This window comes from Castor canadensis, chromosome 7 (genome assembly GCF_047511655.1).
Source record: "Castor canadensis chromosome 7, mCasCan1.hap1v2, whole genome shotgun sequence".
In the NCBI taxonomy this organism is placed as follows: domain Eukaryota; kingdom Metazoa; phylum Chordata; class Mammalia; order Rodentia; family Castoridae; genus Castor; species Castor canadensis.
Window position 1 is genome coordinate 128,641,330 of NC_133392.1, and position 24,047 is coordinate 128,665,376.

A 24,047-nucleotide genomic window follows, 5' to 3' on the forward strand; every position below is an offset into this window, starting at 1 on the left:
TGTCTACAAAAGAAGAGAGGAAACTGGTGCCTTTTTTTTTTTTGGGGGGGGGGGTGGCGGGGGTTAATGGTTGTTTGATCAGGGCCTTACACTGCACTTCCTATGCAGGTGCTCTTCCACCTCAGCCAGGTCCCCACCCCAGATTGGGTGACTTTTAAAAGCTTCTCCCATTCTCAGGTTTGTCTCCTTTCTCAGAGCTTTCTGGCCATTAGAGTCTAGGTAGCCCAGGAAGTCAGAAAACTGCTCTTTGACCACCAAAAGGGAGTGAATCTGTATAGGTTTGGAGGAAGAGTGGGATGAAGAAGAGGGAATTGACTAAACTATCCCAGAGCCCTCCTATGCTTCTTCCCCATGGAGCCCTTAGAACCCCTGACAATAAAGTAGAAGAACACCTCTCCCCTGCCCTCCCATTGCACAAATTCATCACACAGCCCCTGCACCAAAGAAAGAAAAGAACTGAAGCAAACAAAGGTAAGGATTCCTCAGAGGAAGGCCTTGCTGAGTTTGAGTTCCAGCTGAGAACAGCCCCCAGTTCAGGACACTGATGCATTGTCCCTGACAACTCCAGGATTGGAGCCTACATGCTCAAAATGCTTTGATTTTTTTTTTTTTTTCTTCTCTTTGCTCTATTTATCTTCCAGCAGGCAGGACAGTTTTTATTTCCTCTGTAGTAGCTACAGAGGGGTCATGTCTGAAACACAGTGAACAACTGAATATCCACTGGCCAGCCAGCCAGGCAGAGGAGTTGATAGGGTCTATCCCACCTCTCCCAGTGATGATTTACGAAAGAAGTAGAGGGAGAGAGAATCAAGGGGACCTTCAATGTTGATTCAAGGAGGACTCTAAGAAGGTGCTCAGAAACTGGGTCCTAGGAGCTTGCAAGATCAGACAAAACTTGACATCTGGGGGAGGTGGGGTGACCCAAATAGTGTATATACATATAAGTAAATGTAAAAACAATAAATTTTTTTAATTAAACTTTTTTAAAAAACCAAAAACTTGACAGCTACTACCCCAGGAAGCCCCTCCCCTAAACATCTCATTCCTGCCTCCTGGCAAGTACTCCCTCAGTGTATAAGAGGAATGCCTGCCAGGAGTGTCCTGCAAGTTTTTCCCTAAGGCCAAAGGCTGAACTTGTTCCCAGTCCTTCACTGCATTCCCATCCCACTCTTATCCCCACTGGAGGGGGAGGGAAATTGTTTAGCCTAGCTTCAAGAGCAATCTAGTAGCCTGAACAGCCTAGTTTAGAGACTATTTCTATTTCCAAAGAATTGTAGGGGGTGCACTGTATTTATTCCTACCCCTAAGGAGGTTCATAAACCAAGGCCTTTACATGCTGCTTTCTAAATAGTTAACCGTAAACCAGGAGTGTACACCTGTAATCCCACACTTGGGAAAATTGTGACAGAAAGATCACTTGAACCTAGGACTTCCAGACCAACCTGGGTAAGGTAACAAGACCCCTTCTCAACAAAAGCAACAAACAAAACAAAACACTAAATAGTTAAATGTGTCTGAGGGAGGGAGAGGAGGGGGATTCAGGAAGGACCACCCAGATAGAAGGTCTAGAAAGTTTTGCTGTGATGGAACTGACCCAGAGGGAAAGAGGCTGGGCAAGAGAACACATTGTATTGGTGACCAGCATGACTTGTCCTTGGCCTGAGTCATCTTTCACCACCCAGGAGGATTTTATCAGGGTTCCTTCTTCATGGAAAATGAGATGCTGCCTGCGCCAGTGGCTCATGCCTGTAATCCTAGCCACTTTGGAGGCTGAGATCAGGAGTACTGAGGTTCAAGGCCAGCAAATAGTTTTCAAGACCCCCATCTCCAAAATAATCAGAGCAAAATGGACTGAAGGTTCAAAAAGTAGAGCACCTGCTCTGCAAGCCTGAGGCCCTGAGTTCAAATCCCAGTCCCACCAATTAAAAAAAAAGAAAACGAGGGGGTGGGGGCAGGGGGGAGAAATGACCCAAGCATTGTATGCACATATGTATAATAAAAATTAAAAAAAAAAAAAGAAAATGAGATGCTGCTTTGGTTCTCGCCATTCCCCACACTCAAGGTAGGTGAAGGGTCTTTCTCTGATTTCTGGTTGCAGCCTGTGGCACCAAAGACTTGGTAGATACTTTTGGCCTAAAGCTGCCTACAGGGAAGGAGCACACATGCCAGGCTTGGCCCTTAAATATGATAGATGGGGATGGGTGGTGCCCACAGCCCCTGCTACCAGTCTCCACATATTAGGATCATTGAATCAGCCTGGCCCAGATAACAGAAGCCAGAAAAAAAACATAGTGAGTAAGAAACCTGGGGGGAATGCCAGGAAAAGAAGGGCTGCCCTGGCCCATATGGACCTGCCTCTGAAGTCAGACTGGTCACTTTCCCCAAAACTGCATGTGTGTGCTCCACCCTATTTTTCCTAGTAACCATCCTCAACCATATATATCTCTTAATCCATATGTCAGTGTCAGACTTGCCTAAGATCGTACAGCCTGTAGATGAAATATCCGGACCTTGAACTATGTCCTCTTGATTCTGCCATCCTCCCACCTCTCCCATCCAATTCCTCTCACTTCAGGAAACCTCCTTTAGTACTCTAGCTCACAATGGTTTCCCCTATGGTCTCTGCTTACCCTCAGGCTGTGAACGCCTAAAAATAAGTAATAAAAGATACCTTAAAACCTCCAGAGCACAGCAAAGGGATAGACATGTTTGTTTCATGAATTGGTTATTAGATTTAATCCTCAGTAATGCTTGCTTTTCTCCTTTGTTATTCTTGAAGAATGACTCTGGTCTGGGCCCAAGCACATACCCTCATCCAGTGGAATTAAAACAAGCCATTCACCAGGAAGCAGCCTGACTACAGAGAGAAAAGAGTGGCCTCTTTAATCCCTTCCTATTAATTACCTAAAGTTTGTGGCGTTGGCTGTGGCTGAACTCCTCTGCACTCAGGAAATCATGCTGTTAAGGAAAGAAGGGTCATTTGGGAATTTGGAGCAGTCAGACAACACCCAGCCCTAGATTGGAAAGGCTGGGAACTACAGAACCATTTTTCCCACCCTGATCTTTGAACTGATTAACAATCAAAATGCAGAACTTTGCCACAATTGTTAGCAGTGGTGGGCCTGTGGTGGAAGTAGAGTCCCACGGCCCAGGTGATTGCAAACTTACTTCTCCATGGACTTATGTCTTGCAGAACCTGGTAAGAAGGAAGATCGCAAGAACTGCTTAAAGCAAAGAAGCTCTATTGGCAGTCCTAATGACATACAGTGCTGATTTCAGGCCACTCACTCCCATCTTTATGTATTTATTTGGTGGCACTAGAGTTTGAACTCAAGGCCTCACATTTGCTAGGCAGTCCCTCTAACCACTTAAGCCACTCTATCACTTAAGCCATTCCACCAGCCCTTTTTTGTGAAGAGTTTTTTCAAGACAAGGTCTTGTAAGTAATGTGCTGACTTCCAACCACAATCCTCCTGATCTCTGTCTGAATAGCTAGGATTACAGATGTGAGCCACTAGCGCCTGCCTTCACTCCATCTTTACTTATAGCCTCGTGAGCAATGTAGGGGCCCATAAAGCCTATTTAGATGCTGTTTCTTCCAGAGACTGCCTCTTTGTTGTTGTTGTGGATCTGGAGTTTGAACTCAGGCCTTCACACTTGCAAAGCAGGTACTCTACTGCTTGAGCCACACCTCCAATCCAAGGGATACACTTTTTGAATCTACAGTGGGACTCACCCCTCTATGAAAGAGAGGAAGAAAGTACAATGCACACATTGCATTTGACATAGTTACCACTCAGTCAAATAGTATCATAAATATATTAATTCCTGCTGGGCACTGGTGGCTCACGCTTATAATCCTAGCTTCTTGGGAGGCTAATAACAGGAGGATTGTGTTTCACGGCCAGCCCGAGCAAATAGTTCGTGAGACCCCCCCATCTGCAAAATAACCAGAGCAGAAAAGACTGGAGATGTGGCTCAAGCAATAGCATGCCTACAAAGCATTAAGCCCTGTTCAAACCCCTGTCTCAACAACAACAACAAAAATTATTAGTTCCTCTAGAGGCATTTTTCTGGATAAATGGAAATGGAAAATCTGATAAATGTTCACCCTGTCAACCTAAAGGTTCCCTTCCTGGACTGGCATAGTGGCTCAAGTGGTAGAGCGACTGCCTAGTAACAATGAGGCCTGGAGTTCAAACCCCTAGTATCACCAAAAAAAAAAGAAAAAAGTTCATATTTTTTAGCTAGATACAGTGCTACTCCGGAGTCAGAGATTGGAGATATGAGGGAAGGAAATCACAATTCAAGGCCAAGCCCAGGAAAAATGTTGGCATGGTGGTGTGCCCTTGTGATCCCAGCTACTCTGGAAGGAATAAAGAGATTGGTTGAGGTCTGACTGAGGCTGGCCTTGTGCATAAATGCAAGACTCTAGGGCTGGTGATTCAAGCAGTAAGAGCCCCTGTCCAGCAAGAATAAAGCTCTGAATTCAAACCCCAATGCTGAAAAAAAAAAAGGCAAGATCCTATCTGAAAACTAAGGCAAAAAAGGCTGGGAGTGTGACTCAAGTGGTAGAGTGCCTGCCTAGCAAGTGCAACTCCCTAAATTCAAACCCCAGTACTGCCAAAACAAACAACAACAACAAAAGAAAAATGTTCATACTTCATGATCCAAATAACCCCATTTCTGGGAATCTGTCCTAAGGACATTCTGCAAATGAATGATACAAAGACTGTGCAGTAACATGAAGTGTTTATGATGTACTGATAAACAAAGAAGTCTGGGAGAATTGACCAAGAAGTTGGCCAGAGATAATAGTAGTTGTGTTAGAATAATGAATTTATTGTAGATTCTTTTCCTCTTTCCCAAACTTTACGTATTGGAATATTCTTACCCTATTGTGCCAGAACCAGGCAGAAACATCCTCAGATGGAAATGTTGAAAGTTTAACAGAAGAACTAACTCCCTCTCTTCTGCATTTCCAGTCCCTTACACCCTGGTTTCTTCAACTCTCAGTGACTCTCAACAATTATTGAGCACTTACTGTCTAGTGAGGAAAGCAGACTTGCAAATACTGTACATAAATTATTTCATCGCAAATGCAATAATACATATATAAGTTGAAGTTATAAGGACCACAAAGAAGCTGGGGCACCAGTGCCTCATGCTTGTAACTCTAGCTACTCTACTCAGGAGGCAGAGATCAGAGGATTGCTATTTAAGAGCAAATTGTTCAGGAGACCCTCTCTCAAAAATACGCAACACATTGGGCTGGTGGAGTGGCTCAAGTGATAGTGAGCCTGCCTAGCAAAGCCTAGCAAGTATGAGGCCCTGAGTTCAAGCCCCAGTACCACTAAAAAAAGAAAAATACCCAACACAAAAAAGGGCTGGTGGAGTGGCTCAAGTGATAGAGTTCCTGTCTAGCAAGCATGAGGCCCAGAGTTCAAACCCTAGTATGGCAAACACACACACACAAAGAAACAATTATTATCTGCCACGAAAGAAGCATGAATCAAGGAAGGCTTCAAAGGGGGTGATTGATTCAAGTTCAATTATGAAGATTATCTACCAAGACAACATTGGACAAAAGCATGGAACAATAGTGTATTTAGGAAATTATAGATGGCTATTCAAAGCCAGAAGGAACATTGGATGGATGCAAGGTACAGATACATACCTATGGAAGGGAAACCTTTGGTTAGATTGTGCAGGGCCCTGTGTTTAAAGTGGACCTGGTGCTTTGGAGCTATCACCAGATTTGCTTTTTTTTTTTTTTTTTGGTGTGACGGGTTTGAACCCAGGGCTTTGCACTTGTAAAACAAGCTCTCTACTCCTCCAGCCACAGCTCCAGTCCATTTTACTCTTGTTATTTTGGGGATAGGGTCTCGCGAACTATTTGCCCAGATGGGCCTCAGACCTCAATCCTCCTCATCTCAGCCTCTCTAGTAGCTAGGATTACAGGTGTGAGCCACCAGCCCAGATTTTCCTTTTAGAGAAAAGACTGGCCTCCGTGGAGAGAGCAGATTTGAAAAAGGAAATAAAAATTCTGGCCAGGAGGAGTGAAAAGAAGTCTTGGGTTTGGGCTACGTTGGGAAGAAAGCGTGGCCCTAACGGGACAGCAGCCGCCCTTTCTCAGCATCTTGACTTACACTTGGCCAGCGCCAGCAGCTCCAGGATCTCGCTCGCTCCTGCTCCCCAGGGCCCCCGCGGGCGGGAGGCGGAGGCGAGGCCAGGGGTGGCCCAGCCTGGGTGGTCTCCCGCCCCGCCCCCTGCGGCGCGGTTACCTAGCAGCGGATCCGGCTGCGCAGCTCGGGGTAATTTGCAGCCCGCTCAGCCAATGAAAGGGCGGCGCCCCGCCGGCTCCCTTTTTCTGGGGCTCCAGCGGGCTCCCCGGCACTGCGGACGCCACCTGGAACTGAGAGGTGCGTGGCAGCCGCCAGTTCTACCTACACGTGGAACCCACTTCGGCCGCTGCCGTCCACCGCCCACCGATCCGGCGAGCTTTGGCGCAGAGCCTCGGTCCGCACTGCCCGGTGCTCCTCCCTCCCACAGCCACCGCTGCAAATCTGCACCCTTCAGTCCCACCCGCGGCCGCGCCTTCGCGGCCCCAGTGAATCCCCACGCGGGTCACACGGCATAGGGGGTCCAGGCTAGTCTATGGGAGCGCTCAGATAACGCAGGTTGGGGGCGCCCGCGCCCCCCATCCCCAATAGCATGGCTCGGCCGCCGCCTCTCGGAGAGCTGTCTCCGTGCTACTCCCCTCCAGCCCGGTCCGCCGCACCTCAGGTGAGTAGAGAAGCTGGAAGAAGTGGGACCAGGTCTGTCACTTGGGTCTCTGCAGGTTGTGATGTCTGTGTCATGTGTCATTGGGTGTCTGTATTTGAAGACAAGTGAGAGCTAGCCTGGCTGTGCAAGTTGTGGCTGGCTGTGTCTCCTTGTCATCTGGGAAGAGAGAGTGATTCTATCTGTGGGTTCACCTCAGTGTCCACCTGACAACAGGTGTGTGCATAGGTGTCCTACTCTCAGAAAATGAGGCTACACCTTCCTGTGGTGTGTATTCTTGGCAGGACAAGAAGGGATAAGATTTAAATCTTCCAAGTGTGAGCCTGTATGTGTAGATCCTTCCTGTCCTGTATCTAGGATCAAGAAGCTAGGGTTGGCAGAGGGTGTATATTGGGAGAGAAGGAAAAAATTTCATGTATTGTTACAGTGACACCTGGCTGACCCTTCTCTTTCCATTCCAGATCCTAGCTGGAAGCCTGAAGGCTCCACTCTGGCTTCGTGCTTACTTCCAGGGCCTGCTCTTCTCTCTGGGCTGCGGAATCCAGAAACACTGTGGCAAAGTGCTCTTCCTGGGATTCTTGGCCTTTGGAGCCCTAGCACTGGGTCTCCGTGTGGCCGTTATTGAGACGGACCTGGAACAACTCTGGGTAGAAGGTGAGTTATGGACACTGGCCATAGCTGATTGGGTAACATAGCTGATTGGGTATGTTGAGCCTAAGACAAAAACAGGATGAGGAGCTGGATGCTAGTGGCTCATGCCTGTAATACTAGCTATTTAGGAGGCAGAGATCAGGATGATCACGGTTCGAAGCCAGCCTGGGCAAATACTTCATGAGACCCTATCTCAAAAACCCAACACAAAAAAAGGCTGGTAGAGTGGCCCTGAGTACTGCAAAAAAAAAAAAAAGAAGAAGAAGAAAGAACAGTTTTACATTTTAAAATAGGCCACAGGGGCATATCTTCAGTTAAATTTCCTTTTATTAAACTCACTTTTTAAAATCAGTGATAAAAAAAAAAGAACAGGATGAGGAACTGGCCACTGAGCCCTAGCAGACCTGACCAAGGAGGGGCATCAGCCTACCAGAACCTGTGTACCAGGCTTTCTTGGAGCACCACTGCCTCTCATACCTATAAATGAACACCTACAGTTTGTAGCATCCTGTGAATAGCTACATAGACTATTTATCTGTGATTATGTGTGTTTACTTAGCATTTATTCCTAACCTCTGTATATTTTAGTAAAAATAAGTCCTATCTTTCAGTAGCATGGAAAGTAAAATATGTGCTGGGATAAGTACACTATAATGCAAAGCAGAATATGATTATGTTGTATAAGAGCAGACAGGGAGATGTCACTTCTGATCAGAAAAGTTAGAACCATAGTCCCAGCTACTTAGGGAGATGATCTCTTAAGCCCAGAAATGCAAGGCCAGCCTGGGCAACATGGGGAGGGAGGGAGGGAGGGAGGGAGGAAGGAAGGAAGGAAGGAAAGGAAGAAAGAAATGTTAGAATAGGAAGGCAGGGAAAATGAGTAAATCATCTGGGAGACGACTCATGCACCAGACTTCCTGCAGCCATGAAGTAGAGAAACAGCACAGACTCTGGACTTTGACACCATAACCATGGTCAGAACAAATCCTCACTTTCTAATAGAAGCATTAGGTAAAAATTATTATTATTATTATTATTTTGGCAGTATGGGGTTTGAACTCAGGGTCTTATGCTTGTTAGAAAGGCACTCTACCACTTGAGACACTTGACCAGCCCCTTTTTGTGTTGGGTTTTTGTGGGATAGCGTCTCACAAACTATTTGCCTGGCTGACTTCAAACTGTGATCCTCTTGATCTCTGCCTCCTGAGTAGCTAGGATGACAGGCGTGAGCCACCAGCACCTGGCTAAAAATTATTTATTAATTTTAGCATGGCCCTCTTCTTTCCTGAGGCCTGGTTTCATATGGCAGCCATTTGATAGAGTCAAACTCTGTTCCTCCCTGGAAAATTTGCATTTGTGATCTCCCCCAGACCTCCCCCAGCCCTGGCCCATACCCAAAGGCAGGGCCCAGGTTAGAGCCTCACACCCTTGAGTTATTTCAAATACTGGCAAGTCCTAGGATAAACAGCAGATGTTTCTTGGAGCCTGCTTGCCTGGTAAGCTCCCACACCCCATCTCCACCCTACCCCCAACCCTTGCAGACTCAAGCATTCACACTCTAGGCCTGCCCTAGGGTCCAGAGCAGATGTTTCTCTGCCTGCCCAGCATCAGGACATACATGTGCATACATGCACATATGCATACCCCCCACCCACACCCCTGCTGCCTGGGTGGTCCCAAATGACTTTTAAATTTCCTGCCACAACAGAGGCAGTCTCGCTTCCCTTTTTCTCAGCTCCCAGATCTCCGCCAGCTAAACTCTGCTTGAACCTCCATGGTGCCTCAAGACTAGCCACCACCAGCTTTTTTGCTGTTATTTGGAGGAGAGTGTTAAAGCCTTTTTCCTTTAATTCAGAACTTCACTCAGTCCTTGATTGGCTGGGTTTTTTTTTTTTTTTTTTTTTTTTTTGGTGGGTGGGAGGTGATGTTTGTTTTAGGTTTTGGGTTTTGGTTTTTTGAGACAGGGTCTCAAGGCCAAGCTGCCTTGAACTCCCAATCTGCCTGTGTCAGCCTCCTAAATGTTGGGATCACAGGCATGTACCACCTTGAGCCACTCCACCAGCCCTTTTTTGGGATTTTTTTTTTTTTTTTTTTTTTTTTTGGTGGGTGGGAGGTGATGTTTGTTTTAGGTTTTGGGTTTTGGTTTTTTGAGACAGGGTCTCAAGGCCAAGCTGCCTTGAACTCCCAATCTGCCTGTGTCAGCCTCCTAAATGTTGGGATCACAGGCATGTACCACCTTGAGCCACTCCACCAGCCCTTTTTTGGGATTTTTTTTTTTTTTTTTTTTTTTGAGATAGTGTCTCTTGATTATTAGTGTCTCTTGATTTTTTTCAAGATAGTGTCCCTAGGATTACAGGTGTGAGCCACCTGTGCCTGGCTTCATCCCTTTTAAAAATGAGAAAAAATTAACCCAAAGCCTCTCAGCCAGTTTCCCATTTGGTCTCTGGCAAAAACATCTTTGCCTAAGTCCTTCACTTAGTAAATTGCAATAGAATTGTGTAACTGGATTCTTAGACTAGTTGAATTTCACCCCTGACGTTAGGAAGGAGCCCAGCTATCCCACCTGGTCTTTCAGAAGATGACCAGTGACATCAGTCTGTTAACAAGAAGGGGAAAAGATCTGTCAGCCTCACCTTGAATTCTGCCTCCACACCGCCCCCCTGTGGTGTGTCTAAATCTGACCAAGTCAGACAAGAAGGTTTTGTTTTTTGTTTTCTTGTGCACAAGCTTGGCAAATGTTCTACCACTGAGCTACATCCCCAGTCCTCTTCCCATCGGTTCAAGCAGATTCTGTGAAGGCGCTAGAATCAAATATAAGCCTGTTAGCACACATTCTAAACCTTCCATAGTCTGACTCTGTTACTTCTCCAGCCAGCATTGTCGCTGTCTCCTCCCTGGCTCACTCTTAGCAGTATCTATCAAAACGCCCAATCTTTGTCACTGTAGCACTGACTTCCTCCCTGGGCCACTCTTACTTGTTAGGTAATGAAAAAGTTAGATCATCCCACTCCTGTGCTCAAAACCTACCATGATCCTCATTTCACTCAAAAAAGAAGGTCTGAGTTGGGCGCCAGTGGCTCACTTCTGTAATCCTAGCTATTCAGGAGGCAGAGATCAAGAGGATCTCGGTTCGGAGCCAGCCCAGGCAAATAGTTCACAAGACCCTATCTCAAAAAACCCTTCACAGAAAAGGGCTGGTGGGGTGGCTCAAGGTGTAGGCCCTGAGTTCAATCAAGCTCTAATACCACAGGGGGAAAAAAACAGTCATGAGTCCCAACAATAGTCAAAGGCCCTTATAGATGAAATTACTGAACCAGAGATTATGAGCATAAATAGTACCATATTACTTTTCTCAAAATGGTATAACAAATCACACTATTGTGCTGGATTCACTCATTGCCACCAATGAGTGCTATCAACTTTTAAATTTTTGCTAATTTGGTAGATATTAACTCATTGCTGTTTTAACTTGTATCTATAGCATTACCTATAAAGTCGACTCTTTTTTCCATGTTGGTTAACCAGTTTTATTTTCCCTTTTGTAAAGGTGCAAAAGTTTGTTGTTACTGTGTTGATTTTTATGTTCTCCTTCTTCCATTCTCCTATTTCTTCCCCACTCACCCAGTCTTTTCTTTCCTCTGGTTCATTCTCATTTTTCCATCACACTATTTCTTTCCCAGCAGTCACTGAATAACAACTCCATATCTGTGAAATAGCCTAAGTACTTTGATTGCACTAATTGATTTACCAAGGTAGGCATTGTCCCCATTTTACAGATGAGTAGATTAAGGGCCCAGAGTCAGGTGTGAACAGAGCCTTGTTCTTTTCCCCATAGCCACTATCTCTTATTCTAGTTCATCTGTCCTCCATATCTATCATTGTCCTTGTCAGGTATGGTTTATCTTTTTCTCTTCCCATTCCCCTCCTCACCAGGATTCTTCAGTCTCACTGATATATTTTATTTTATTTTCTCGTATTGGGTTTTGAACTCGGGGCCTACACCTTGAGCCATTCCACTAGCCCTTTTTTATGAAGGGTTTTTTCAAGATAGGGTCTCACGAACTATTTGCCTGGGCTGGCTTCGAACCACAATCCTTCCGATCTCTGCCTCCTGAGTAGCTAGGATTACAGGCATGAGCTACCAGCACCCGGCTCACTGATGTATTTTAAATTGTGTTTTCTTGAGCTGGTGGAGTGGCTCAAGTGGTAGAGTACCTGCCTAGCAAGTGGGAGGCCCTGCGTTCAAACCCCAGTAACACCACCAAAAAAAAAAAAAAAAATGGTCTGGAGGAATGGTTCAAGTGGTAGAGTGCCTGCTTTGTAAGCGCAAACCCCTGAGTTCAAACCCTAGTCCCACAAAAAAAATAATAATAAATAAGGAAAGAAAGAAAGAAATTAAATTGTGTTTTCTTTTCTTATCAGAGCTCTCTAGGTCTTCTTCCTCCCATACTTTCTTGACCTCAGCAAACCCACTTACTACAGGGAGCTTATCTCTGTCCTCCTCTCCTTTCCTTCCATATAACAGCCTTTAGCTTTAGCCTGGTGAAATAAATACTGCAGGACAAGCTTGGGAAAAGAGTAGGAAATAGGGGGAAAAAGTAGGTGGAAAGTGACAGGGTAAAGGAGCAGTATGGCTGTAGGGGACAGTACTCATGAGACTAGGGCCAAGGGATGTGAGCACATATCTAAAGGGTAGGTCTAAATTGGGAAGTTACCAAGGGCTTGAGGTTATTGTGAATAAGGAGATTATGTAGGTTTGAAAAAGATTGGGAGCTGATGGTGTAGCTCAGAAGACTATAGACTTTGATGGAAAGAGAGAGAGAGGAGAGAGAGACACTGGGAAGCATCATAATCCCAAGTGCGGCTGCAGGCTCAGAGAAGCAACATATGGGTTCCATGGTGGGTGGTAGTGGCCAATGGGGGAAGGCAAGTAAAAGCAGACTGGGACTGAGACCAAACCAAGTCCACAAAGCCTCCCTCCTGTGGCTCTCATTCTCCTCCCAGTCATACTTAGGTCATATCCCCTCACGATGTCCCCATCTCCCCTAGGCCCTTGACTAACAAAATACAGGACTCGAAGGATGCCAAGATCAGTGAGATGAAGGCAGGTCTGGTGCTAGACAAGGAGGCTGGTGAAAAAGATCTGAACCTCTTGGCCCACTTTGATTTCTCCTCTACCAGGGCACCTGAGCCGGGGCACTTCTTGCCTAAATGGGTAGGAGCATGGTGCTGAAAGTCAGATCCTCCCCCTTGCCTGTGCTACCACAAGGTCCATCATTACTAGGCACTGCCATCTGTCCTGCCCTCTTCCAGAACAGTATGCAGAAAGGCATGTGGGTATAAATCAATGTCCAGGGAAACCTGAACTGAGAACCAGCCCCAGCCCTAGACCTGTTCTTTTAGAAAATTATCACAATGGCATCCTCCCTACTGGCCCTGTTGTCCCTGCTTGTCCTGCCAAGCAGAGTAACCTTAACCCAGATCTAGCTCATGTCATTCTTTTTTCTTTCTCCTCTTTAGTGCTGAGGATGGAACCCAAAGCCTTGCACACACTAGACAAGCACTCCACCACTGAGCCACATCTCCAGCACCTGATTCTCATTTTGAAGTTTTGTTTTGTTTTATTTTGTTGGCAGTACTATGGTTGAACTCAGGGCCTCACACTTGCCAGGCCAGCACTCTACCACTTGAGCCACTCTGCCAGCCCCTTTTTGTGTTAGGTATTTTCAAGATAAAGTCTTTCAAACTATTTGCCCAGGCTGGCCTCGAACTACAGTCCTCCCACTCTGCTTCCTGAGTAGCTAAGATTACAGGCATGAACCACTGGCACCCAGCTTGGGTTTTTTGTTTTTGTTTTTTGGTTTGTTTGTTTTTTTGGTGGAACTGGGGTTTGAACTCAGAGCTTCGTGCTTGCAAAGTAGGCACTCTACTGCTTGAGCCACACCTCTGATCAATTTTGTTCTGGAGATGGGGGGGTCTCAGAATTATTTGCCCAGGCTGGTCTCAAACTACGATCCTCCCAATCTCAGTCTCCCAAGTAGCTAGGATTACAGGTGTGAGCCACTAGGGGCCTGACTCATTTTTAAGTTTTTGCTCCAAAGCTAGCCAACTTGGTTCATGCTTAAACCCTATACCACACAAGAAATCCACTGGTAAAGTGGCTCAAGTGGTAAGAGCACCTACCTAGCAAGTGTGAGGGCCTGAGTTCAAACCCCAGTGCTGCCAAAAAAAAAAAAAAGAGTGGATATTGAAGACTTTTAGCCAGGCACTAGTGGCTCATATCTATAATCCTAGATACCTCAGTGAGGAGACAGAGATCAGGAGGATCGCAGTTTGAAGCAAATAGTTTGTAAGACCCTATCTCAAAAAAACTCATTACAAAAAAGGGCTCAAGGTTTAGACCCTGAGTTCAAGCCCCAGTACCACAAAAAAAAAAAGAAAGAAAGAAAGAAAGAAAAACTGATAGAGCCAAGCAACTGAGGCGTCATTTTCCTGGCAGAGCTCCAGACTTGAGAAGAGGGGCAGGAACTTAGGGAGTCATGTCAAGGTCAGCAGGTTGCTGGCAGCAGCAGTTCTCCTAATCCTGGGAGTCCTCAGAAGTTAGGATCTCAGCTCCCCCTAGAGCTCTGAGCCACCTGGGCCCTTTCCCCTCAGCTTTCTTTCTTTCCTCTGCAGTGGGCAGCCGGGTGAGCCAGGAGCTGCATTACACCAAGGAGAAGCTGGGGGAAGAGGCTGCATACACCTCTCAGATGCTGATTCAGACCGCACGGCAGGAAGGGGAGAATGTCCTCACACCTGAGGCACTTGGCCTCCATCTCCAGGCAGCCCTCACTGCCAGCAAAGTGCAAGTATCACTCTATGGAAAGTGAGTCTGGCTGAGCCCAAGTGGCTGAGGGTGAAGCATGCCATGGCAGCATGGGGAATGGGAATTCCCCTCCTTGGCTGATCACTGGTGCCCCCTGCTATTGCAGGTCCTGGGATTTGAACAAGATCTGCTACAAGTCAGGAGTTCCCCTTATTGAAAATGGAATGATTGAGCGGGTAAGCATCCCCCAGACTAGGCAGAGGCAGAAGCTATCCTACAGTGTGGGAAGGTCCAGAGAGACTCTGTAGGGGATGACGATGTGAATGTGGGGAGGATTGCAGAGGAACCTACAGAGTTCATGGGGAGAGAAGCCCAGGGACAGGACTGATATGCCCTGGGATGTTCTGTATCCTTGGCAGATGATTGAGAAGTTGTTCCCGTGTGTGATTCTTACCCCACTTGACTGCTTCTGGGAGGGAGCCAAACTCCAAGGAGGCTCTGCCTACTTACCGTGAGTGCCACCACAGCTGCTCCTGGGCCCTGCTTCATCTCCCGCCAGGGACTTGCCCCACAGAAAGGAGAAAATTGGGGTTGGGGGGTGGGCTGGGGTTAGAGGATGATGGAAACCTTGCCAAACCCTAGTTACCTCCAAGGTCACAGTCAGAGCTGGGGCTACCCCAGGTTCTCCACATCCCTCTTCTCACTTGTGAAGACCTGTCTCACTTAGACAAAACAGAACACATAGATCTCAGCAAAGGAGAAAAAGAAACCTTCCTAGGAGAAGTTAGCTGAATATCAGCTAAGTTATTGCCTGGGCCAGAAAGAAAAGCTGTTAGATGCAGGCCTATCTGGTTTTATATTAGAACCAAGGATATAGTAATAGGATAAATACAATCAAAGTACATGTTGTGCATGTACAGAAATAATAGCAATGAAACCCCATTTGTACAATTAATATATGCTAACAAATAATAAAGCCACCTTAAAAATAAAAAAAGAACCAAGAGTGGACAGCTTGGTTCAGACTCAGTGGGGCTTTTCTGGGTCTTTCCTTGTATTAAGTATGTCTGTCATGATATCCATCTCAGCCTGTATCCATTCCTCGCTCACTGCTGCAACCTGGTGGGCTGGTGCAGTCTGACAACTCTGAGAAGCTCAGGCTCGCCCAGAAGAGGACAGGGTACAGCATGGGTCCACAGCAGCAATTTGGAGGTTGAGCATTGATCCTTGACCCTCCTAACCGTGAGCTTTTCCACCAGGGGCCGCCCTGATATACAGTGGACTAACTTGGATCCAGAACAGCTGCTGGAGGAACTGGGCCCCTTTGCCTCCCTTGAGGGCTTCCGGGAACTGCTAGACAAGGCACAGGTGGGCCAGGCCTATGTGGGGCGGCCCTGCCTGGACCCTGACGACGTCCACTGCCCACCCAGTGCCCCCAACTATCACAGCAGGCAGGTGGGTTTAAGAGAGCACTCACTGGCTCACTGGCTCACTGTGCTCTGCCCACCATTTCCTGGACCTTGCTTCCCTGCCCCCACTGTGAGTGTTCCATTCTTCCCATTCATTTTTTCCCTTTGTCCTTTCTGTTCCTTTTTTTTTTTTTGCAGTACTGAGGTTTGAACTCAGGGTCTACACCTTGAGCCACTCCACCAGTCCTTTTTTGTGATGGGTGTTTCCAAGATAGGGTCTCTTGAACTATTTGCCCAGGCTGGCTTGGAACCACGATCCCCTCCTGATCTCTGCCTCCTGAGTAGCTAGGATTACAGGCATGAGCCACCAGTGCTCGGCTTCTTTATTTACCTATTTATTTGTTTGGTGGTTCTGGGATTAAAAATCAGTGCATTGCACTTGTGAAGAGGTGCACTACTGCTTGAGCCTCACCTCTGGCCTGTCCCCCACTTTTTTTCCTTTTCTAAGCCCAATAGTAGACTGTATCAAAATAGATATGCAGGAAAACGGAAGCACGAAATAGCTAAGCATGAATATCATATCTGTTTTCCCAGTGTCTATGTGGCCCTGTGTGTGGAACTTTTTCCAATACCCACTTACAGTTAAGCCAGCTCCTCCCAGCAGCCTATTTCCAGGCCCTGCTCCCTCTGTGGCCTCCTGTCTGCAGGACTCTACCTGTTCACTCTTACAGAGTAGGCAAGAGGCTCAGGGGAATAGTTAACCTTGAAGCCTACTGATCTCTGTGACAGGCAGTGGTTCTTAGCGGTACAAACCCAGGGACACCCAGTTTTCCACAGCTGGGCCTTGAGTATTAAATCCTTCTCCTATCCACCTCCAGGCTCCCAGTGTGGCTCAGGAGCTGAGTGGGGGCTGCCATGGCTTCTCCCACAAATTCATGCACTGGCAGGAGGAATTGCTGCTGGGAGGCATGGCCAGAGACCTCCAAGGACAGCTGCTGAGGTAGGGCCTCCCGTGGGAGTTTTCAAGAAACCCCAACATACGGGAATCCACACACTGACGCCAGGCAGCTCTGGCAAAAGGCCCCACACTGGGTTTGGGCCAGCTCTAACCACTTGTTCTCTTACACTCCCCCAACCAGGGCAGAGGCCCTGCAGAGCACCTTCCTACTGATGAGTCCCCGCCAACTATATGAGCACTTCCGGGGTGACTACCAGACGCACGACATTGGCTGGAGTGAGGAGCAGGCCAGCACAGTGCTGCAGGCCTGGCAGCGGCGCTTTGTACAGGTCAGTATGGTCAAGGGCAAGGACAAGAGTGCCCTGAGGTCACTCTCTCTCCTGCTTCCTGAGATTCATCCTGTCTCTCCAGCTGGCCCAGGAGGCCCTGCCTGAGAACTCCTCCCAGCAGATCCATGCCTTCTCCTCCACTACCCTGGATGACATCCTGCACACGTTCTCTGAAGTCAGTGCTGCCCGTGTGGTGGGAGGCTATCTGCTCATGGTAGGTCCTTCTCTTAGTACCTTGCCCCACCTCTACCTAGTACCTATCCTAAAAGCCTCTGTTTGAGACTGTGCTCTCTCTTCCCACAGCTGGCCTATGCCTGTGTGACAATGCTACGGTGGGACTGTGCCCAGTCCCAAGGTGCTGTGGGTCTTGCTGGAGTGTTGCTGGTAGCCCTGGCAGTGGCCTCAGGCCTTGGGCTCTGTGCCCTACTTGGCATCACCTTCAATGCTGCGACTACTCAGGTATACCAGGACTTCAGGGTAGACTTTGGGGGCCATGAACAGGCTGGATAGGTCCTCCATCTGCCCATCCCTCTGCCCCTCCAGGTGTTACCCTTCTTGGCTCTGGGCATTGGCGTGGATGACATATTCCTGCTGGCACATGCCTTCACAGAAGTTCCTTCTGGCACCCCTGTCCAGGTAAGGCCCCACCCTTCAGCCCGGGCTCATCTGAGATAGTTTAGCATAGTGATTAAGTGCCTCTTGGAGGGTTGACGGAGTGGCTCAAGTAGTAGAGCGCCTGCCTAGCAAGCATAAGGCCCTGGGTTCAAACCCTAGTACCCCTTCCCCCCCGTAAAAAAAAAAGAGCCTCTTGGTTCATTTGACCTTGGGTTCATTGGTTCATTAACCTCTTTGTGCCTTCATCTCCCTGTCTGTAAATGGAGATTATACTAGTGCTTGTGTCCTAAAAGTTGTGATAATTCAAGTTGAATGCTTAAAACAGTACATGACACATTTACGGTAGTCAATAAATGTTAGCAACTGTGGTAACATCTTAAGTAAGTCTCTGAGCCTCCCCTTCACTCTACCTTGAGGGGGACCTACAGTCCCCCTCCTCTGTGAACTGAAGGCATGTCCATGCTCTGTCCTGACAGGAGTGCATGGGTGAGTGTCTGCGGCGCACAGGCACCAGTGTCGCACTCACGTCCATCAACAACATGGTCGCCTTCTTCATGGCTGCCCTAGTTCCCATCCCTGCACTGAGGGCCTTCTCCCTGCAGGTGAGGCCTCATGAACAGGCAGGTGGGCTGGGGTGGGCCTGGAGCAAGGGGTGTGTTTTATCCAGCCTGTGCCCTCCTGTCTACTCCCCAGGCAGCCATAGTGGTTGGCTGCAACTTTGCAGCTGTGATGCTTGTCTTCCCAGCCGTCCTCAGCCTGGACCTGCACCGGCGCCACTGCCAGCGCCTTGATGTGCTCTGCTGCTTCTCTAGGTACTGTCCCTACATGCCCACCCCTTTCCTCCCTCAACCCCACCAAGTGTGTCCCCTCACCACATCTCAAGGCATGGACCTGTCATTTACTCTCTGCCTCTTCCAGCCCCTGCTCTGCTCGAGTGATTCAGATTCTACCCCAGGAGCTGGGGGATAGGACAGTACCAGTGGGCATTGCCCACCTGACCACCACGGTGCAAGCTTTTACCCACTGTGAAGCCAGCAGCCAGCATGTGGTCACCATTCTGCCTCCCCAAACCCACCTGGTGCCCTCACCTTCTGAGCCACTGGGCTCTGAGCTCTTCAGTCCCGGAGGGTCTACACGGGACCTTCTAAGCCAAGAAGAAGGGACAAGGCAGAAGACAGATTGCAAGTCTCTGTCCTGCGCTCGCTGGAATCTTGCCCATTTTGCCCGCTATCAGTTTGCTCCCTTACTACTCCAACCACAAGCCAAGGTAAACCTCAGTGGGTCAAGACACAGGCTTAGTATCTGTGGGCCCCAAGAAGGGCATAGCACCTAGCACACCACCTGAGGGCTAGAAGGTAGCCCTGGGCCTCTGACTTATTGCCATTTCCCACAGGCCATGGTGCTGGTGTTCTTTGGGGCTCTTCTGGGCCTGAGCCTCTACGGAGCCACTTTGGTGCAGGACGGGCTGGCTCTGACAGATGTGGTACCTCGGGGCACCAAGGAACATGCCTTCCTGAGCGCCCAGCTCAGGTACTTCTCCTTATACGAGGTAGCCCTGGTGACCCAGGGTGGCTTTGACTACGCCCACTCCCAACGTGCCCTCTTTGATCTGCACCAGCGTTTCAGTTCCCTCAAGGCTGTACTGCCCCCACCTGTCACCCAGGCACCCCGTACCTGGCTGCACTATTACCGAAACTGGCTACAGGGTGAGAAGCAAGGAGACCAGCAGGGTGGGCTGCTCCAGGGAGAAGCCTCCCAGTGCTGCAGGCTAACTGGACCCTGTCCTGTGCTCCCCTAGGAATTCAGGCTGCATTTGACCAGGACTGGGCCTCTGGGCGCATTACCCACCACTCCTACCGCAATGGCTCTGAGGATGGGGCCCTGGCCTACAAGCTGCTTATCCAGACTGGGAATGCCCAGGAGCCTCTGGATTTCAGCCAGGTTGGGAGGGGAGTACAGCATGGCCAGGGAGTACAGAAGGCCTACACCTCATGGCCCGGGCTAACTCTTTGCCTCTGCAGCTGGCCACAAGGAAGCTGGTGACCAAGGAGGGGCTGATTCCCCCAGAACTCTTCTACGTGGGGCTAACCGTGTGGGTGAGCAGTGACCCCCTGGGTCTGGCAGCCTCCCAGGCCAACTTCTACCCACCACCTCCAGAATGGCTACACGACAAATACGACACCACTGGGGAGAACCTTCGCAGTGAGTCCTGGAGGGAGCCCACCTAGAACCTAAGCTTCAGCCCACACAGGCCCTGCCCACTGTTCCCATGCTCACATTCCCCCGGCTCTGCCCACTCTTTCCTGCCCTCCACAGTCCCAGCAGCCCAGCCCCTGGAATTTGCTCAGTTTCCCTTCCTGCTCCGTGGCCTCCAGAAGACTGCAGACTTTGTGGAGGCTATCGAGGGGGCCCGGGCAGCATGTGCAGAAGCAGGCCAGGCAGGGGTACACGCCTACCCAAGTGGCTCCCCCTTCCTCTTCTGGGAACAGTATCTGGGCCTGCGGCGCTGTTTCCTCCTAGCCGTCTGTATCCTCCTTGTGTGTACCTTCCTCGTCTGTGCCCTGCTGCTACTCAATCCGTGGACAGCTGGCCTCATAGTGAGTACTTACAGGGGGTTGGAAAGACCTAGCTTCACCCCACCCTGCCCTGTCCTGTCCAACATGCCTCCTTCCAGGAGTCCTGGGTGAGCCCTGCCCTTCCCAGGTGCTGGTCCTGGTGATGATGACTGTGGAGCTCTTTGGTATCATGGGTTTCCTGGGCATCAAGCTGAGTGCCATCCCCGTGGTGATTCTTGTGGCCTCTGTAGGCATTGGTGTCGAGTTCACAGTCCATGTGGCTCTGGTAAGCACAGGTCCTGGGGAAGGAATGAGGCCTTAGGGGAGAGGGGGAAGGGGGTACTGGGATTTGAACTCAGGGCCTTGCACTTGCTAGGCAGGAGCTCTACTACTTGAGCCACACCCCCAGCCCTCGGAACCAACAGTTCTTTTGAATAGTTTTACTGTGAAGGTGATCAGGAAAAGGGATAGAAGCTGTGTGGCAGTGTGGGTGTGAAGGAAGTATTTTACCAAAACAGAGGCTAGAACTGAGGAGGGCACAGGCCTCTCCCAAAGCCACAAATTCAGGGGGTATAGCCAAAGTGGTAAGAGCACATGCCTACCAAAGGTATCCATTCACTGGCAGAGAAAGGCGATACAAACCAGCTAGAATCACCAACACAAACCTGACTAGGCCTCACAAACAGCTCCCTTCTTCCCTCTCTTCCCCGTATAACCCTATAATAATAGGTAAGTACAAGATGCACTCCTTGAATAAAAAGAAAAGGATTGTGGGTGTCACTCAGTGGTATAGTACAGAACAATACAAGAAAGAATTAGAATTCTCTGAATGCCACCCCGAGAAGTGACTTATCATCCTGGTGTCCATCCTTCTGGACCAGGAATTGGGACACTTTTTCTGCACAGGGCCAGGTAGTAACTATTTCAGGCTTTGCAAGCCATATACCCTCTGTTGCAATTCTGCCATTACCACAAAAATAGCCACAAATGACAATACAGTGATGAATGGCTGTGGCCCTGGTTCAACAACACATTATTTTTAAAAAATTAGTTAATTTTTAAAAACCATACTACTTACAAAACACCAGCGATAGGCTATGGTTTGCCTACCCTGTTCTGGACATCTCTCCATGTCACCAGACACATCTGTACAGGGTTACCTAAAGGACTCATGCATACTTCCAGACCATACCATGAACTCAGTTCACCTGGTCTTCTGTGGACCAATCACGGGTGAGCCCTGAGAACAGGTTGGCAGCAGTTGGAAACAGGGATGAGCTGGCCATGGTTGGCAGAGGAGGAACTCCAGGACTACTCTGTTCCCCCAGGGCTTCCTGACCACCCAGGGTAGCCGGAATCTGCGGGCTGCCCGTGCCCTGGAGCACACATTTGCCCCAGTGACTGATGGGGCCGTCTCCACATTGCTGGGTCTGCTCATGCTTGCTGGTTCGAACTTTGATTTCATCGTAAGGTAGAGGAAGGCTCAGGAGGAGGAGGCAGGGCCTATCTTTGCTGGCTTCAGGGCCTGCCTACCTGACTCCCTCCCCCCACCCCCCCAGGTACTTCTTCATGGTGCTGACAGTGCTCACACTCTTGGGCCTCCTCCATGGACTGGTGCTGCTGCCTGTGCTGCTGTCCATCCTGGGCCCCCCACCAGAGGTGACCACCCTTCCTTTGTCTATAGTCCTGGGACAGGGTGGGGACAAGCAAGAGAAAGTTCAGAGCTGGTACTAAATGCCTCAATGGCCAACAGATATTACTTGGCTCACAAGATCCTTTCTAACAGGTGCTGCCATCTGAAAGAGGCAGCCTCCTCCTTTTCCCAGATACCGCATTTCCGCCCCTCAGCTTTCCTGGCTTCTTCATGGAACCCACATTAGCTTTTCAGACCCCAGAGCAAGGTGCAGGGTTTGCTCCAGCCTTGATATCTTGTTGCTTGTAAGCTCTCACATCCTGTGGAAGCCAACAAAGGCCCTAGCTCACTAACATTCACAGTGATCACCAGGGAGATGCTGAATGGCGTTGCAGCCTTAGTAGCTCCCAGGCTTACTGGAACTGATGTCTCCCCCCAGGTGGTACAGATGTACAAGGAGACCCCACAGGTCCTGAGCCTTGCAACTTCAGGAGAAGGTGGGCTCAGGTGGGGGGTGTCCCCCACCCTGCCCCAGAGCTTTGCCAGAGTGACTACCTCCATGACTGTGGCCCTCCACCCACCCCCACTACCTGGTGCCTACATCCACTCAGCCTCTGATGAGCCCATGTGGTCCCCTGCTGCCACCCCAGCTACCAATGATTCTAGCAACTCCAATTCTAGGGGACCATGTCTAGCCACTGAGTGAAGGAGCAGCTGAAGCACAGAGACCTTGCTTGGGCCACATGAAGTCACTGGGAAGCAATGGGTGGGGTATGGAATGCAGGATGGACCCCTAGAGGGCCCTGCTGCTGCTGCCTGCATCCCCTCCCCTGATTCAGCCATCACAGACCTCCCCGGTACCCATACAGAACATTCACCCCTAGACTGAGAGCATCCTGACACATGGGGACCCATGTTTGCGTCCAGGTGGGGAAGAAAGCCAGCACTTCAGGCTGCAATACAACCCTGCCCCACCCCTGCGCCACACTACCACCCACCCAGCAAACTAAGCCTGAGGGGTCCTCAGCACACTTTGCTAGTCCTGATCCTTCACTGCTTGGTGACTCTTAGGGAGGCCTTCTGTATCCCTGCCCACCTCCTACCACATAAATTATTTATATGAAGAAGTTTATTTTTGTAGCATGTATAGATGTTAGCTCTGCTGAAAGTTTTATTTTTAAAGAGTGAAATATATTCTATATGAACTCATCTCAACTGACTGGTACTTTTCTTTCAGAGTTGAGAATTTGCAAGTGAAAATTAGATATTAGAGGTGGCTTTTGGAGTGTCAGGGCCTGAAGTCCTGGGGCTTGTCTAGCTCTGGGTGGGACGGACATCAGACTCTGAATTTTTGTCATACACTTGGTAACAGGTATTAAATGCTTAGTATACAAAATGATACAAATATTTTTGGTGTTAATGTGGTTTTTCAGAGATATCATATTCCAGCTCCCCCACCTCTCCTGTTTGCTCCCACCTTCCTGTTTCACCAGCATGTGGTGCAGGAGCAGAGGGCAAAGCTATCCACAGATAGAAGGTGAAGTGAAAGATAGGGAGAGTGGTCAGTTGAAGCAGAGAAGGGGAGAGCAGGGCCTGGGGAGATATTTTGGGGACTGAGGAAAAGGAGCCATGGCCCAGAGCAACCTCCAAGGCAGAAGCTCTGTATACAGGCAGTCAGCATGACAACTGGAAGGCATTGTTGGCCCAGTAGCCAGGTTGGGGAACTGCCCAGAAGTGTAGGTGTTAGCAACTAGTGAGGGCACTGAAGTTAAGCTGTTTGTGCTGTGAAGGTTGGCCAGTCCTGTTGTGCAGAGGCCTTGAAAGGGCTAGCCACTTCCCGGGGCTACTGAACAGTGGGGAGGGGGAGGTTTTTATTGGCAGGTATAACTGGACTGATAAACATATACACCCTGAGTTCCACTCACCAGGAAAGCTCCTATCCCCAAAACACTGCCTTCTCACAACCCTACCCTACCTAACGGCCAGAAAATCAAATCGTGAACCAGGCACCGGTGGCTCACACCTGTGATCCTAGCTACTCGGGAGGCAGAGATTGGGAGGATGGCGGTTCAAAGCCAGCCCAAATAGTTTGTGAGACCCTATCTCAAAAATACCTAACACAAAAAGGGCTGGTGGAGTGGCTCAAGGTGTAGGCCCTGAGTTCAAGCCCCAATACCAAAAAAAAACAAAGAAAATGAAATCATGTTCTCACAAAACTTTACACACATACACACACAGAGCCTACTGCAGCTGAATCAACACTAAAATGCCTAAAAAGTTAAGAGAAGCCAGGCGCCAGTGGCTCATGC

General features: G+C 48.9%; 1 protein-coding gene across 10 annotated transcripts; it reads left to right on the forward strand.

Annotated features, from left to right (window-relative positions):
• The first annotated feature begins 6,323 nt into the window (after window positions 1-6,323).
• On the forward strand, window positions 6,324-22,947 carry Ptch2 (patched 2). 10 transcript variants are annotated; one of them, XM_074080297.1, is made up of 22 exons: window positions 6,324-6,786; window positions 7,245-7,437; window positions 14,110-14,299; window positions 14,406-14,475; window positions 14,659-14,750; window positions 15,499-15,694; window positions 16,527-16,648; window positions 16,788-16,935; window positions 17,018-17,149; window positions 17,239-17,394; window positions 17,479-17,571; window positions 18,027-18,152; window positions 18,244-18,362; window positions 18,469-18,817; window positions 18,944-19,256; window positions 19,349-19,491; window positions 19,572-19,752; window positions 20,040-20,147; window positions 20,225-20,391; window positions 21,434-21,576; window positions 21,665-21,764; window positions 22,178-22,947. In XM_074080297.1, exons 1-22 carry the CDS (start codon window positions 6,715-6,717, stop codon window positions 22,442-22,444), a joined length of 3,480 nt encoding a protein of 1,159 aa, XP_073936398.1. In that variant the 5' UTR covers window positions 6,324-6,714; the 3' UTR covers window positions 22,445-22,947. The 10 variants fall into 10 exon arrangements, 6 of the variants coding, with proteins under 6 accessions (XP_073936398.1, XP_073936399.1, XP_020038910.2 ...); XM_020183321.2 differs by having other exon boundaries at window positions 6,325-6,786; window positions 19,867-20,147; window positions 20,254-20,391; XR_012449930.1 differs by lacking the exon at window positions 21,434-21,576 and having other exon boundaries at window positions 20,254-20,391; window positions 22,178-22,317.
• The last annotated feature ends 1,100 nt before the right edge of the window (window positions 22,948-24,047 follow it).

Coding starts and splice junctions, on each gene's coding strand:
- Ptch2 (XM_020183321.2), top strand. CDS start 6,715: ATGGCTCGGCCGCCGCCTCTCGGAGAGCTGTCTCCGTGCTACTCCCCT. Junction 15,695..16,526: donor CCAACTATCACAGCAGGCAG/GTGGGTTTAAGA, acceptor ATCCACCTCCAG/GCTCCCAGTGTGGCTCAGGA. Junction 16,649..16,787: donor CTCCAAGGACAGCTGCTGAG/GTAGGGCCTCCC, acceptor TCCCCCAACCAG/GGCAGAGGCCCTGCAGAGCA.